Source organism: Carassius auratus, chromosome 8, assembly GCF_003368295.1.
Source record: "Carassius auratus strain Wakin chromosome 8, ASM336829v1, whole genome shotgun sequence".
Lineage (NCBI taxonomy): Eukaryota > Metazoa > Chordata > Actinopteri > Cypriniformes > Cyprinidae > Carassius > Carassius auratus.
In genome coordinates this window covers 16,868,035-16,882,907 of record NC_039250.1, presented here as the reverse complement: position 1 = coordinate 16,882,907, position 14,873 = coordinate 16,868,035, and the positions used below count along the sequence as shown (strand labels likewise).

The window sequence follows — 14,873 nt, the reverse complement described above, 5'->3', positions numbered from 1 at the left end:
AGGCTAATCACGAACTAACAATGCACATATCTACTACATACTACTATTTATTTTTTTCGTTAATTTCAATTAGTCTAAATTAAGAGTGGATTATGTATTATGAATAAAGTAATTATCAATAAACAATAATACATGCTGTAAAAATGCTTAATATTGTTTAATATATTAATTGCTTAATATATTAATTAATATTGTTAACAATTTGTGGTGTTTTTTATTGTAAAGTGCTGTACAGTTTAAAAATGTATATTTGATGGATACTGATGGATACTGACTGATCAATACATGGTTTCAGCCTTGCTGAAATATTGTAGCAGATATGATTCAATGTTTTCATGATTTGTTTTTCATTGAAATTGAAACTGGATTTCATTTTCTAGTGTACAGAAAGGCCTCAGTATGCTTTGAGTCAACATATGTGTCAACAGATCTTTCTGAAATGAAATCTGACTGATGTCTTGAACTTGCACAGACAGCCCACACATACAGCAGCAGGAGTTTACAACTTTGTGCCGGATGACTTAATTAGGCACAGCAGTAAGCATGTATTTCAGCTAGGAATCTATTAAAAGCACAAGACGATACAGACTTCAAGGTGTACAAACTGGTTGTTGTGCAAATTCATCAAGTAAATCCTATTGATTTGGCTGTCTCTCAGCTCCACAGCTGCTTTTCTTGGTATATTCAGGTCATTATACTATTTTTGTCAGAACATTGCTAAAATGAGGCTTATTTTCTCACAGCTGCTGCATCAACAACCGTCTGGATAATGGAAAATGTAGCTCCACTTTTCCATTTGACATTTTTACAGAAAAAACTCAATGACGCTTTTTCACATTATGTAACTTGACCTCTGTGCTTTATCTGCATATCATATAACCTTCCCTGAGCCTTCAAAATTCATTGATGTCAGCTGTATTTACTGTGCTGCCTTGTTAGAGAAACAGTAGAGAGCTCTCAAATGCTGTTGGTCCACTCAGCTTGGGAAAGTTTGTTACGAAACCTTTAGCACTCTCTGTTCGCAACAGAACAGAGAGTGCTACTTTTTGTTAATTCAGGGATAAAAGGGTGAAAGCACATAAAACATCTTCTTGTGCTGGTGATGTATTTCAAACTTGACAGTAAGGCCTTGGTGAACTCAGTGTTGGAGCAATTAGCTTGATGTACTGATGCAAACGTACATTTTTGAATACTGTAGCATTACTGTAGCTCAGCTATCAAAATAATGTAATTCTCATGGTAAACAGGCTAATGTTTTAGTGGTACTTTTGCTAGCAGTTTTTTGTGTGCAGCCATTCATTTTAGTTATTCGCTCAATTTGGATGGTTTATTAGAAGAACTAGTTTGCTGCTTAATTAGAATGCTTTTTTGAAGGATCATGTGACACTGAAGACTGGAGTAATAATGATAAAAATTCAGCATTTCATCACAGGATTAAATGACATTTAGAAATATTCAAATAGAAAAGTGTGATTGTATTAATATTTCACAATTATTGCTGTGTTTACTGTATTTGGATAAAATAAATGCAACCTAGGTGAACATAATACAATCACTAATTTTTAAGTGCATATAATATAGATGCTTTCTAGTTATATTAATTATTTTAGTGAAAATTAAAAGACTTTAGAAACTAATAGAAGTAAATTATCCTTATCTATATAAGTTCAGTGCCATGATAATACTGTTCCGATTACATGTGCAATTATCAAATTGCAATGCAACCCTTTTAAATAATCATTTAGCTGATTTGTTATATCTTGGTGGGAACAGCTAGCTAAAGATGACATTTACTGTGGTTGAACTGAGTAGCAAGTTGGCAAGATATACTCCCAAAATAGATTTTTCCAGCACTGGAAGCACAGTTATTTCTTGATTTGAATTTAAGCTTCACTGTCCATTTCATTTCTCTGCAGTGTTTCTGACGTTCTTTGGATTGGCCAGTATTGGTCTGAGCTGTCTCGTGGCACTCTTCTTGTATCATGTGGTGTTTGGAGTAAAATATCTCGGCATTCTCAATGGAGTGGCAGCTTTCGTCATCATAGGGATTGGTGAGAATACTAAAACATCAACCTATGAGCATTGTAAATGAACATATAGATTGGTCCTACTGTACAATCTTAAGTTGAATCTTTATCTTTCTTTCCTTACAGGTGTGGATGATGTGTTTGTGTTCATCAGTACATTCAGACAGTCAGCCCACTTGACTTGCTCACTGCAGCGTATGATTTACACAATAAAGACAGCAGGCCGAGCCACGTTCCTCACGTCCTTCACAACAGCAGCAGCATATGCTGCAAACACCTTCTCACAGGTGCAGTCAGCTGAGCAGAATAAGCATGCTAGTCAAGGCTTCTTGCAGCAAAATCAGTTGAATTTTAATTTTTTTCTGAACTATTTTGCACAGGCTGGTTTTGCTGCTGTACCTTTAAACCTCACATATGATATAATAGCCTTTCTGAAGGGCAGTACTAAATGAAAAGAAATCCTTTCTCCATTCTGTTAAAAAGTTTTAATGCATGGTGTTTCCTTCTGGAGCATCAGGGAGTGTTTGAACCTTCTGTAATAGTTGCATATGAATCCCTCGGTTGTCTTCAGTGTGAAAGAAAGATCTCAAAATAATAAAGTAATTATTGGAAAGTCTTCAAATACAAAAAAAAAAAAAAAAAATGCTGAAAAACCAAAGAATTTGTGGGACCTAAAGGATTTTTTCTGAAGAACATTTGCCAGTTTAACTGTGTAGGACAAACAATGGACTCATGAACAACTATCACAAAAATAATAATAATAATAATAATAATAATTCAGGTCATTCACATCACAGCTTAAGAATCAAGTGTATTTAAACTTTTGAACGGGGTCATTTTTATAAATTCCAATATTATTTTCTGTTGTGAAATATCAGTACTAGAAATAAACAATAAAATGCAGTTTGTATGATCCCTCTTGTTTTTGTAAAATAATTAACATTTTGTAGACTCTGCAAGGTGTATGTAAACTTCTGGCTTCAACTGTATGTATTAAGTAAACATAAGCTGATTCAGTCCAGTAAGTATTATACACTCACCTAAAGGATTATTAGGGACACCATACTAATACTGTGTTTGACCCCTTTTTGCCTTCAGAACTGCCTTAATTCTACGTGGCATTGATTCAACAAGGTGCTGAAAGCATTCTTTAGAAATGTTGGCCCATATTGATAGGATAGCATCTTGCAGTTGATGGAGATTTGTGGGATGCACATCCAGGGCACGAAGCTCCTATTCCACCACATCCCAAAGATGCTCTATTGGGTTGGGATCTGGTGACTGTGGGGGCCATTTTAGTACAGTGGACTCATTGTCATGTTCAAGAAACCAATTTGAAATGATTCAAGCTTTGTGACATGGTGCATTATCCTGCTGGAAGTAGCCATCAGAAGATGGGTACATGGTGGTCATAAAGAGATGGACATGGTCAGAAACAATGCTCAGGTAGGCCGTGGCATTTAAACGATGCCCAATTGGCACTAAGGGGCCTAAAGTGTGCCAAGAAAACATCCCCCACACAATTACACCACCACCAGCAGCCTGGACAGTGGTAACAAGGCATGATGGATCCATGTTCTCATTCTGTTTACACCAAATTCTGACTCTACCATCTGAATGTCTTAACAGAAATTGAGACTCATCAGACCAGGCAACATTTTTCCAGTCTTCAACTGTCCAATTTTGGTGAGCTTGTGCAAATTGTAGCCTCTTTCTCCTATTTGTAGTGGAGATGAGTGGTACCCGGTGGGGTCTTCTGCTGTTGTAGCCCATCCGCCTCAAGGTTGTGCGTGTTGTGGCTTCACAAATGCTTTGCTGCATACCTCGGTTGTAACAAGTGGTTATTTCAGTCAAAGTTGCTCTTCTATCAGCTTGAATCAGTCGGCCCATTCTCCTTTGACCTCCAGCATCAACAAGGCATTTTCCCCCACAGGACTGCCACATACTGGATGTTTTTCCCTTTTCACACCTTTCTTTGTAAACCCTAGAAATGGTTGTGCGTGAAAATCCCAGTAACTGAGCAGATTGTGAAATACTCAGACCGGCCCGTCTGGCACAAACAACCATGCCACACTCAAAATTGCTTAAATCACCTTTCTTTCCCATTCTGACATTCAGTTTGGAGTTCAGGAGATTGTCTTGACCAGGAACACACCCCAAAATGCATTGAAGCCACTACTATGTAATTGGTTGATTAGATAATTGCATTAATGAGAAATTGAACAGGTTTTTCCTAATAATCCTTAAGGTGAGTGTATAAATGAAATGTTATGATTTGCTAACCTCAACATACTCATGTTATTCACAGTGTTGCTCATCAGGGTTGTTTGCTAAATACTACTCATGCATATGTCAATGTGCTCATGGTCGTGACATCAATTCCCTGACAAATTTTTTCTAGGACTGTCAATTTTACACAATGAAAAAAAAATCTGTTTTCAGTCACAACCTGCGGCTTCTACATTCTATAACTTTCCTGTTATCAAAGCTTTAAGTGGTATGATAAAACGAGCTAAAGTTCTGAGTGAACTTGAGGATTTGTATGTGACCTCCTACTTTGAAGCTCAGGATCTAACATCAATCAAAAAATAAACACCATGAGCACAAATGATGAAATAAGCCGCAAGAACATGTAGAGTAGACAGTCGAACATTGCTTTATCTTTAAAGAGGGTCTTATTTTATTCACGGTAGCTTTTGTACCAATGTGGCTTTTATGTTTCTGTCACTGACTCATGTTTATTTAGTAGCGTCGTCTGGCATAATGAGAATCCCACCGGTTAATTTATTTTAAAACATGCAATGCAGTGAAAAAATTCTGACAACACCTTGACGCGTGACCTTTATCTGTTTTGCATGCGTCATTAGATCCCAGCGGTTCATGACTTCGGTCTGTTCATGTCTCTCATTGTGAGCTGCTGCTGGCTTTGGGTGTCCATTCTCATGCCTGCTGCCCTTTGCATCTGGAGCCAGTGTGGAGCTGACCGTGCCAACACCTGTCCCAAATGGTAGATTGTGTTACTTCTTCCAAAATGTCTTTTGAGAAATTGAGTGTTTTTGTTTTGTTTGTTCTTTTTTTGGGTGCATACATTGGAAGACAATAGCCACCAAAACTGTTTGGCTACTAAATGTGGTCAAAATATCTCAACCTTTTCTCATGGGAAAACTAAGAGATTTGTCTGTTTCTCAAATAAAGCTATTGCACAAGTCACATGTAATGTTATGCTTATTTTTATTGTTTTTTAAGCTTTATTCCCCATTCATGGTAATTGCATGGAAACGAGTGACAAGCACATTCTTCAAAATATCTTCTTTTGTGTTCAACAGAGGACCCTAACCCTAACCTTAACCCTAACTTGTTTGGAACATGAAAGAGAGTAAATGATGGCAGAATTTTCATTTTTGGGTAAATGATCTGGTTAAAGTTACAGTTCACCCAGAACAACAAATAATGTCGTTATTAACATCATGCCTTTCCAAACCTTTATGGCATTTTTTTTCTTAAATTGTGCTGGTCACTCTTTTCCTTGCAGTTACATTAATAGGAGAAGAAACCTTTCAAGATTAACAAAGAAAATGCTGCATGAATGAATGAATGAATGGTATTTTATTAAGACTTCAGTAAGTATTTGATTTGTATTTTTTAAGTTAACAGCTCATTGCTGGGGGACAGTTATTAGTGAATAATGTGTACAATTTCTCACTTTAAGCTATTGTAAAAGTCAGATAGATGCCTTTTATGGTTCTTTGGCATTGCTTTTGAAGCTGGAAAGCTACAGTGCCCATTTATCGTAATTGTATAGAAAAGACTGACAAGCACAGCATTTGAAATATCTTCTTTGTGCTCCACAGAAGACATCAAGTCATAAGGTTTGGAATGACATGAAAATAAGGAAATGGCGACAGAACTTTTATTTGAACAAAGACTAATTCTTTTGTCAATAATATCATGTCGTTCTAACCCTCTAAGACTTTATTTTTTTTTTCCCTTTCAGCATGCTGGTCACTCTTTGCAGATTTACTGAATATATATAGAACCTTTCAAGATTCAAAAATGATGCAAAAGGATCATAATGTATCATAAAAGCAGTCCAGATATTAGCCATGAGAGAAATAGTGATGTCTGATTCATGAATCTTTATTTTGAATAGCATCTGTTAAATTAATTGGCTGCTGGTCACTCTTTTCCAAGCAATCAAATTGACATTTACATACAATTACTTGCTTTTTTGTGTGTATTTTGCCTTCAACCCTGAGACTGTTAACCCTAACAGGTGGACCACTCTGACTAAACTCTCCACCAGCCCCAGTCCGCTCTCAGATGAAGATGATGTTGCTCTAATAACAGTAGAATTGGAACCAGGTAATGATGATGCCATCACCACAAACGCTGTTTTGAATAAACATTAGAGACAGTTTGGAATATTGGAACATTTGGAATACTGTTCACCAATGAATCTTTCATGATAAAACCCATGCTGCGTTATCTCAGATTTTCACATTCAGCTGTCGAGTCACTCCTTGTATTGTTGATTTCTGCGCAGGTGTGTATGAGTCTGAATCTGATGCGGTGCTGCTGTCACTCTCGGCTGAAGCTCCTTTGGCCGTGTCCTCTGAAGACAGTGTAGGGGTGGTCAGTGCTCGCCTTCAGAAGCTCCTGAGACACTGGGTCGCAGAGCCTGTAGTGGAGAAACGGAAAACCATTATAGGTGAGTAAAACTCGTCATGATTAGGAATGTTTAGAGGTTTATCTCAGAAGACGAGATAACGATGCTTTCATTATTCTCACATTAGTTAAGCATCTTTATTCATATGCTCTCAGTCGCAGACAATGCTCTCACAGGCCGCCCACAGAGCATTGGCTAACTGTCTGATGTAAGTCACGCACAAAACTACCAAGAGTTGGCTGACTTTCACTCTGATTCCCGGGCTTCTAAGAGTGTATTTACCGCTGTCTTTTTTGGTTTGATTAAATCAGGGGTCTCCAACTCATGGCCACTTGAGGCCCGCGGGATGATATTTGTGGCCCCCCACCCAAGTTTATTGTTAGTGCAGCCCGCAGGTTATTCTGAAACTGACATTTTTGCTGAGTCGTTGCGTATACCGCGAAATACTTGGACATTCTGGCTCTTTTTCATGAGCCGGCTCATTTGACTTAGCTCGCCGAAAAGACCTGGCTCTTTTAGCTCACAAATGGCTCTTAAAAAAAATAAATGTTTTAACTATGACTTTGACTATGACAGGTGTGAAAACAATTCTAATTAAATTATTAAATGAACTCATTCTCACGATGTCTCACAATATCTTTAAAAATGCATTGATTTGTTATGAAAAAAGAATACTATTAAACATTTGCATTTAAATTACAACTTTTTAATGTATAGAACAACATTCAAAACAAATACAATCTGAATCTGAACAACATGCGGGCGTGCATACACACACACACAATTCTGACTTTTGGCTCGCTCATGCAGTATAACTGGTTGATGCCGCGGGATTGACAGGAACAGAATTTGAGGCTGATCAGACAGTTGAAACGAATAAAGTACAATTATTAATTATTTCATTATTACATGATTTTTTTTTTCCAAAGAGTCGACTCTTCAGATATGCGAGCCAGCTCACAACGTTCACCAACCACCCGGTTTATTCGCGAATGACCTATAACTGGTTGAAACGTGTGTGACACCAAGTGAACGAAAAATATATGCTATCACCCAGTTCCAGTCATTTCGCTCTCGAAAACGTGTTGTGAAGAGAAAGGTTGGTGACGAGCACAGGCAATTTCAGGAAAAAGTGGGAGAACTAATATTTTTTTGTTGAGCACAGGGGCACCCCTACGTGTCGCTTATGTACAGAGAAAGTTGCAGTGTAAAAGGAATATAACATCAGACGTCATCAATGACATCAATGAGCTCATTGACCTGCAGTGCAATTCTGAACTCAAAGTCAAATACAAACAGACAGTTTTTGAGAGAATTCCCACCCACCTTCCCTGAGCTCTCCAGGATGTTCAAGTGGACCATGTGCCATTTTGGTAGCACCTTTGTATGTGAAAAGCTCTTCACCACCATGAACTTCAATAAGTCAAAGTACAGGTCCAGACTTACTGATAAGCATCTTCTAGCCATACTGAGGGTTTCAACTGCTTCCTCCCTCAAGCCAAATGTGTCTCAGCTGTGTGAGAGGAAGCGCTGCCAGGTCTCTGGCAGCAAGGAGTAGGCAAGAGAAGCCTATGTTCCGAAGAACTGTTCATGTTCATCAAAAAAAAACATTCAGAAAGGAATGTTCAAATTCAGAGGAACAGTTCATGACTGGAAGAAACGTTAATGTTGAAGAACTGTTAATAATAAATATTGAGATTATTGTGCTCCTTTTTTGTGGAATACTTGATGTGGCCCAGCCTGACCCAGACTCTACCTCCAGCGTTCCCCAGGTAAATTGAGTTTAAGACCCCTGGATTTAATTGAACTCAAGTTTGTTTCCCCACTTGGTGTGCATCTTTTGGGCAGGTGTGAATACAGCAATCGCACTCTGGTGCAGAGCAAACAACCCCACAGAGACTTAGCTGAAGAAGTGGTCTCGGTCCTCTTCCAAACAAACTTTGGTACGGTTGAATGGATAAACCAATGAATGGATGACCTTAAGCTCACATGTGGTTTTGTTTACAGTTTCTGGTTCACTTGCAAAAAGGGCCGTGTGAACGCGAACAGCACCCAACCCAAAAAAAAAAAAAAAAAAAAATCAACATTGTATTTTGTCCAGACCAAAGCAAGTGAACTGATACGAATACACGCTAAGTTACTTTCTGGAGTTGTGCACTGATTTTTATCACCTTGTCTGGACCCAAAGTTATGTCAAATTATGGTACAGAGTTAAGGTAATTAAGGTATTTGCCAGTATTTGTGAGCTTCATGTAAAATAGCATGTAAGAGCTGAATTTCAGTCATTTACTAGCATGTAAACTGGCTGTCCTTGAGTACTTTTCTAAAGTATACTGTAACGTCCAATTTCAGATTTACTTAGCTTTTGTTAGTTTGCCCTTGTGAAAATAAAGTACACTTTGGTATAGGCCTATTTTAGATATAAAACATTTAAGAATATATCTGAGTGTGAACTGAATGTAATGTTTTGGACACTTAACTGTATGTCAATTGCAATTAAATGAAAATGTATTATAGTTTAAATTATATTAACTGCAATTAACTGACATTTAGAGTGCTTTTTTATCAACTAATGTTGGACTTTTTTAAATTACATATATTTAAATGTAATTCTATTACTTCTATTGTTTTTGAAATATGGTTAGTGACATTGCTGAATGTACCTGACAAGCATTTATAACCAACTATAATATACTTAAATAAGGCAGCTTGTATCATTTCTACTGAAACTTGTATTTGTAGTTACGCATTTGTAAGGATGAAGTTGCAATTTTATACATTTAAAATATATTAACTGTGTGTAATATTGAATGACTCACTACAGTTAAAATTATAATTAAGTAGTTTACATGTTAGTCATACACAAATCATATTAGTGTACCTCTTTAAAGCAAAAGAAAACGATATTAATTAATTATAACTCTATATAGTATAGTATATTATAGTAGAGTACTATGTACTGTAATGTCTGATAAATTATTATCTGCAAATGAACAAAGAGGACAATAGTTATCTCTTGCTAATCAGATTCAGATTTTTCTGCTAATGTACACACAATTTGTGCATTAGTAAGATGAAAATGTCCTTGCTGTTTTGTTTCAGACTCTCTTTTAATTTGTTCTTAGTATCAAGGTCAGTCTATTCACAGTTAAAACAAAGGAGCTATGAACTGCATCCCTTATGGGTCTGCAACAATGCAATTAAGCTTGTATTAGCATGTTGGAGCATAGCAAGAAATGCCTTTTGTGTAAATGCATATGTCTGCCGCTGCATGCATGTCAATAAGCTAAAGAAGAGCCCGGTTTCTCCCAGGCCACCACTGCTCTTGCCTCTTATTAGGTGAGCAGCCTGAGCATTGTTGATACAATGGTGCTATCATTATAGACTTAGAGACAGTAACAATTACAGTCATGCATAATGTAGCAGGATGCATTAACCCTTGTGCTGTGCAAAAATGGCTGGTCTTTTAAAAATTGCTTGTTAATCTCACAAGATGCTACGTCATCACCATTCCTGGATTCAGCCCTTTTCTAAACTTGTGTTCTTTCAGTCAGCAAGGGTTTTGTATTATGTTTCGGAGGTGACCAATCACATGCCTCTCTAATCTGAGCTTACACTATATGGATAAAAGTATTGGGACACCTTACCATTATACCAACGGGGACTTCAATGCCATCGCATTATAAATACATAAACAGTTAGTCCCACCTTTGCAGCTTGCAAGAAAAAAAAAAAAAATGATTTCAGAAGTTATTATATTATAGTCAGTGCTGGGTAGAACTTCCTTGCGTACTACAACCCTGTCTGGTGTTTCAGGTGTGTATGTTCTGGTTCTCCTGGGCTCGGTGTGGTGCTGTTGTCTCCTGCGACCGGCGAGTCACGCGCCTGTGCTCTTCCACAGAGACACCAACCTGCAGAGACTGCTGGACCTGCGCAGCAACCTCAGCGCCCAGGGCATCGCCTGCCATATGTGCTCTGGTGGGTCCTCTAAACATCGCTGCACGAGTATACACTCTAGTGGCTCATTGAAGACGATTGCTTGACTCATTTGCGCTGCCTTATTTAATTAGCTTACAGATTTTCTGCTTAGGGAAAGATACAGTAGATGCAGGCAGCGGGCAATTAGCCGAAACATTTGCTTTTGAGTAGTGCCAATATTTGGGTGTCAGGCAACTTTCATCAATTAGCCATTACGTAAGGGATAGTGTTTAGTGTCACCTTTAAGGGATTCATTTATTTTTGATCTGCTACATCGGTACATTATTCATTATCAGTTACATTGTTTTGTTTGACCATGAAATGCCACAACTGAATTGGAATCAAGTATCCCAGAGAGTGTGCCATAGCAAGCATTATTTAATGCTTAACAGAGCAGTGGTTATATATTTCAAAACATATGAATACATACTGTATTCGAGAACAGATTTAAAATCTGGTATTAAAAATGTGAAAAAATTATGAAGCCTATACCTTGATCCCCTCAGAATTTTCTATCACATCTCTCTATATCCTGAAAAATAAACGTCACAAATAAAGTGGCAAAAAGACCCAAAAAGATATACTATATTATACCTTACTATACTATACTATACTATACTATACTATACTATACTATACTATACTATACTGTACTGTACTGTACTATACTATACTATATATATATATATATTCATCAAAATGTAACATATTAAAGCTTTCATTGATAATAATATGAAATGTTTCTTGAGTACCACATCAGCATATTGTACTTTCCAAAGGATTATGAGGTAATCTAAAAGTTTATTTACTTTTAGATTACTACAGACTAGAGTAATGATGCTGAAAATTCAGCTTTGATTACAAGAATAAATTTAATTTATTAGAAAAATACCATGTTGCCAAATAATTACCATAGTTGTATACCATGGCATTTACATAGAAAAACACACTCAAATACTTGTGGTAATATAATTAATGCTAATATTAATCTTTATTCTATGTAGTGCATGCCTAAAAAAATTATAACATAAATAAGGATGAAATTAAAAATTGATATGTTTTTTGAAGGCCATCCACTATATAGTGTTTTTAATCGATTCAGAAGCTCTTTCAGCGAGTGTTTAATTATGCCTCAGTGCTCCAGTGAGCGATTAAGAAAGGACTTTTGTTCCTGCAGCGGTCAGATATTTTAATGAACACTGTTTACTGTCAAACTGTGGAACTGTCTGTTCTTTGCCCAGCATTTCTGAATTGTGCAACTGTATCTTGTTATAATCATGTCTCTTTGGTCTCTTAATCATGTTTTCATAGTTCTTAAATGTTGAATTATTTATTTAAGTGTGTTAGCTGTGTGGTGTGTTTGGGGATAAATTCTAACTGTTAACTATGACTTTTGCATATTATATACATAGTACTACCAAACAGCCAGAATTCTAGTATTATGCATGTTAAACAACTAGCTAATAGTGAGAATTGGACATTAAAATAAAGTGCTGTCTAAAGTGTTAGAGCATGACATGTCCCACCTCTCTGTTTCTCACAGGTGTTTTTATGGAGCGACCTCATAATCTGCACAGCTCTGCTGCCTTCACCAGCTCTACCTCAGGAAATCATCCCACAATTCCCTCAAACCAGACCAAACCAGCACCCAACAACAGCACACAGATGCTCGCAGGTTTGTTTCTCTGCTCTGCTGGGAAGAAAGGGTGGGAAAACACTGACTTTGATGCAGTCCCTGCTGGAAAAACCAGGTCATAGCAGCAGAAGGTTGTCAAGCTGGTACACTAGTTTAAGAGCATGGTTAATCAGCTCACTCAGGCCTCCACCAGCTAAACTGCTAGCTCTAGTCAAGATGGTCGACCATAAAGGTTCTCTTCTATATATATATATATATATAATATGACAGCTTTTACTGTATTTTTTATCACATAAATGAATAACACTTTAGAATAAGGTATCATTAGTTAATGTTAGTTAACTACTTTAGTTAATATGATCTAAGCAAGAACAATCAAAATAACAATAGTTAATGTTCATATCAACATTTATTAATGCATTATTCAAATTTGTGCTTGTTAACATTAGTTAATGGATTGTGAATTAGCATGAGCTAACAATGAATAACTGTTTTGTTCATTAACTAACATTAACAAAGATTAATAAATACAGTAATAAATGTGTTGTTCGTTGTTTGTTCATGTTAATCATAATTATTCTAAACAGTTACCCATAAATGCAATAAATTGGACATAATAGCATAACAAAACACGATCTTAATTACTACAAACTTTTGACCAGCAATGTGTATTGTTTCTATATTTATATACAGTGCTGGGTCGATTTCTTTCAAATTTTAGTCCATTACTGATTACAAGTTGCATTATACAAGTGATAGTTTGTAATGTAATCTGTTGGATCCAAATTACAGTAGGTGTTGCATTCTGACTACCTTCTGATTACTTTTGACTTAAAATGTATTGTATTAGACAATCCGTTTTGCAAACAGGAACTACATGGGGTTTGTGAGTTGATGAAAAGCAGAAAGACTTTCTAAATGTAAAAAAAGCAGTAAAATTTTTAGAAAGATTCAGTTTTGAAACCAATTTTGATTCAGAAAGCAGTTCTAGAGAAGTTGAAAGTGTCATTCTTTGGCTACTAAACTACAGTAATCGTATAACAGCTAATGAAAATCCATTTTTAATTTAAGTTTAGATTGACAGTGTATTTAGAAACTGTCTGCTTTGGAAAGTAGTTAATATTACTTTGGCATCTCATATGCTACCTTTAAAAGGTTTGGGGTTGATAATATTTAGACGTTCAAGCGAGCTCAAACCCTATTGTAATAGTTTTTTCAAAGATCAGCATTCAGACCTAAAAGTGATTGGCCAGGCCAGGTCAAGATGAAAACAAAACGCAGATGACAGAAATGTGGGATTTTTATTTTAATATCTACTTTTGATAACTAGTCCTAGGGTTTTCGCCCAATCGGAACCCCCCCCCCCCCAATACATTTAAATGTACATTATGTAATACATAGAATACATAAAGCGATTCTTCTTAAAGAGGCAAACAGACATAGGAAGTGCTTGTAATGCTACGTTTCAGGCATTTGTTCAAATAAGTACAAGCTACAAAGGGAAGGAATAGATAGAGAAAAAGACAAAGGGGTAATATAGGATGAAGTCAAGCAGTGGGTTTTCAGCTGTTTCATGAAAATTGTCAGGGATTCAGTATTCCAGATGGGGTGGGAAGATCATTCCACTACCTAGGAATGATAAAGAGAATTTTCTGGAAAGTGCTCACTAGCAGAACTCAGACTTCTGGAGGAAATGTAGATTCAAAATAGTAAGAGGAAGTAGGCAGTTGCTGATTCTGTGGCTGTTCTAAATGCAAGCATCAATGTCCCCAACTTGAGACAGTGCAAAGAGATAAAGAGAGGTGTAACATGGGCTTTTTTGGGCTCGTTGAAGATCTTAAAACATAAAAAGATCATTCTGAATCATTTGTAGAGGCATGATTGTGCTTGATGGAAGTGAAGCCAGAAGAGCATTGCAGTAGTCCAGCCTAGAAATGACAAGGGCCTGCACCTGCAAATTCACCATTGCAAAAGGATGCCAAAACTTTTGAAAGATGAGTGGACACTTTCTTAAACAGCTATAATTTTTCATTGGAATGAGATATTTACACCATCTCTATACGCATATTAAGAACTCAGTCTGAAGTCAAATGAGGAACATCTGAGTCTGGCCACTGTGTGGCGCTATAATAGGACAAAACATAATGGCTATAACTCTGTTATGCATCTGTTAGTCTGATTGACTTGAACATTCACATACATTGTCTGTGTTCAAGTCTTTAAACACGTTTATGTATCTCGAAAAACATGGCTGGCGTTGGCCAATGACGTTTGAACACCTATTAAGCGGGGTTAATGGAGACCAGTGGAAATAAAACTCATTGGGCCTGTTTGACTCATGCCCCTAAAGGTCTGTGAGAAATCTGTAAGAAATCATCCACTGGGGGATGATATTGCTATTTATAAGTGCATGCATATTATATATAGCGCAACGTTATTCATGTCATATGATAGATTGTTTGTTAAGTATTCAATATTATTAAGATAAATAAAAAAAAAAAAAAAGTGAACTAGTCCTAGGTTTTTTTCTTAACTTCAAGAAAATCACTGCAGTGCAATTCTCTGG

The 14,873-nt window shown here is 36.6% G+C and overlaps 1 protein-coding gene across 1 annotated transcript in view; it reads left to right on the top strand.

Moving 5' to 3' along the window:
* The window catches only part of LOC113107434 (protein dispatched homolog 3-like), a 57,156-nt gene that overhangs the window by 30,533 nt on the left and 11,750 nt on the right, over positions 1-14,873 (top strand). The window contains exons 5-11 of the mRNA XM_026269934.1: positions 1,917-2,051; positions 2,154-2,314; positions 4,895-5,034; positions 6,301-6,389; positions 6,571-6,735; positions 10,510-10,671; positions 12,215-12,346. Coding sequence (XP_026125719.1) covers positions 1,917-2,051; positions 2,154-2,314; positions 4,895-5,034; positions 6,301-6,389; positions 6,571-6,735; positions 10,510-10,671; positions 12,215-12,346 — 984 coding nt within the window. The remainder of the gene's footprint in view (positions 1-1,916; positions 2,052-2,153; positions 2,315-4,894; positions 5,035-6,300; positions 6,390-6,570; positions 6,736-10,509; positions 10,672-12,214; positions 12,347-14,873) is intronic.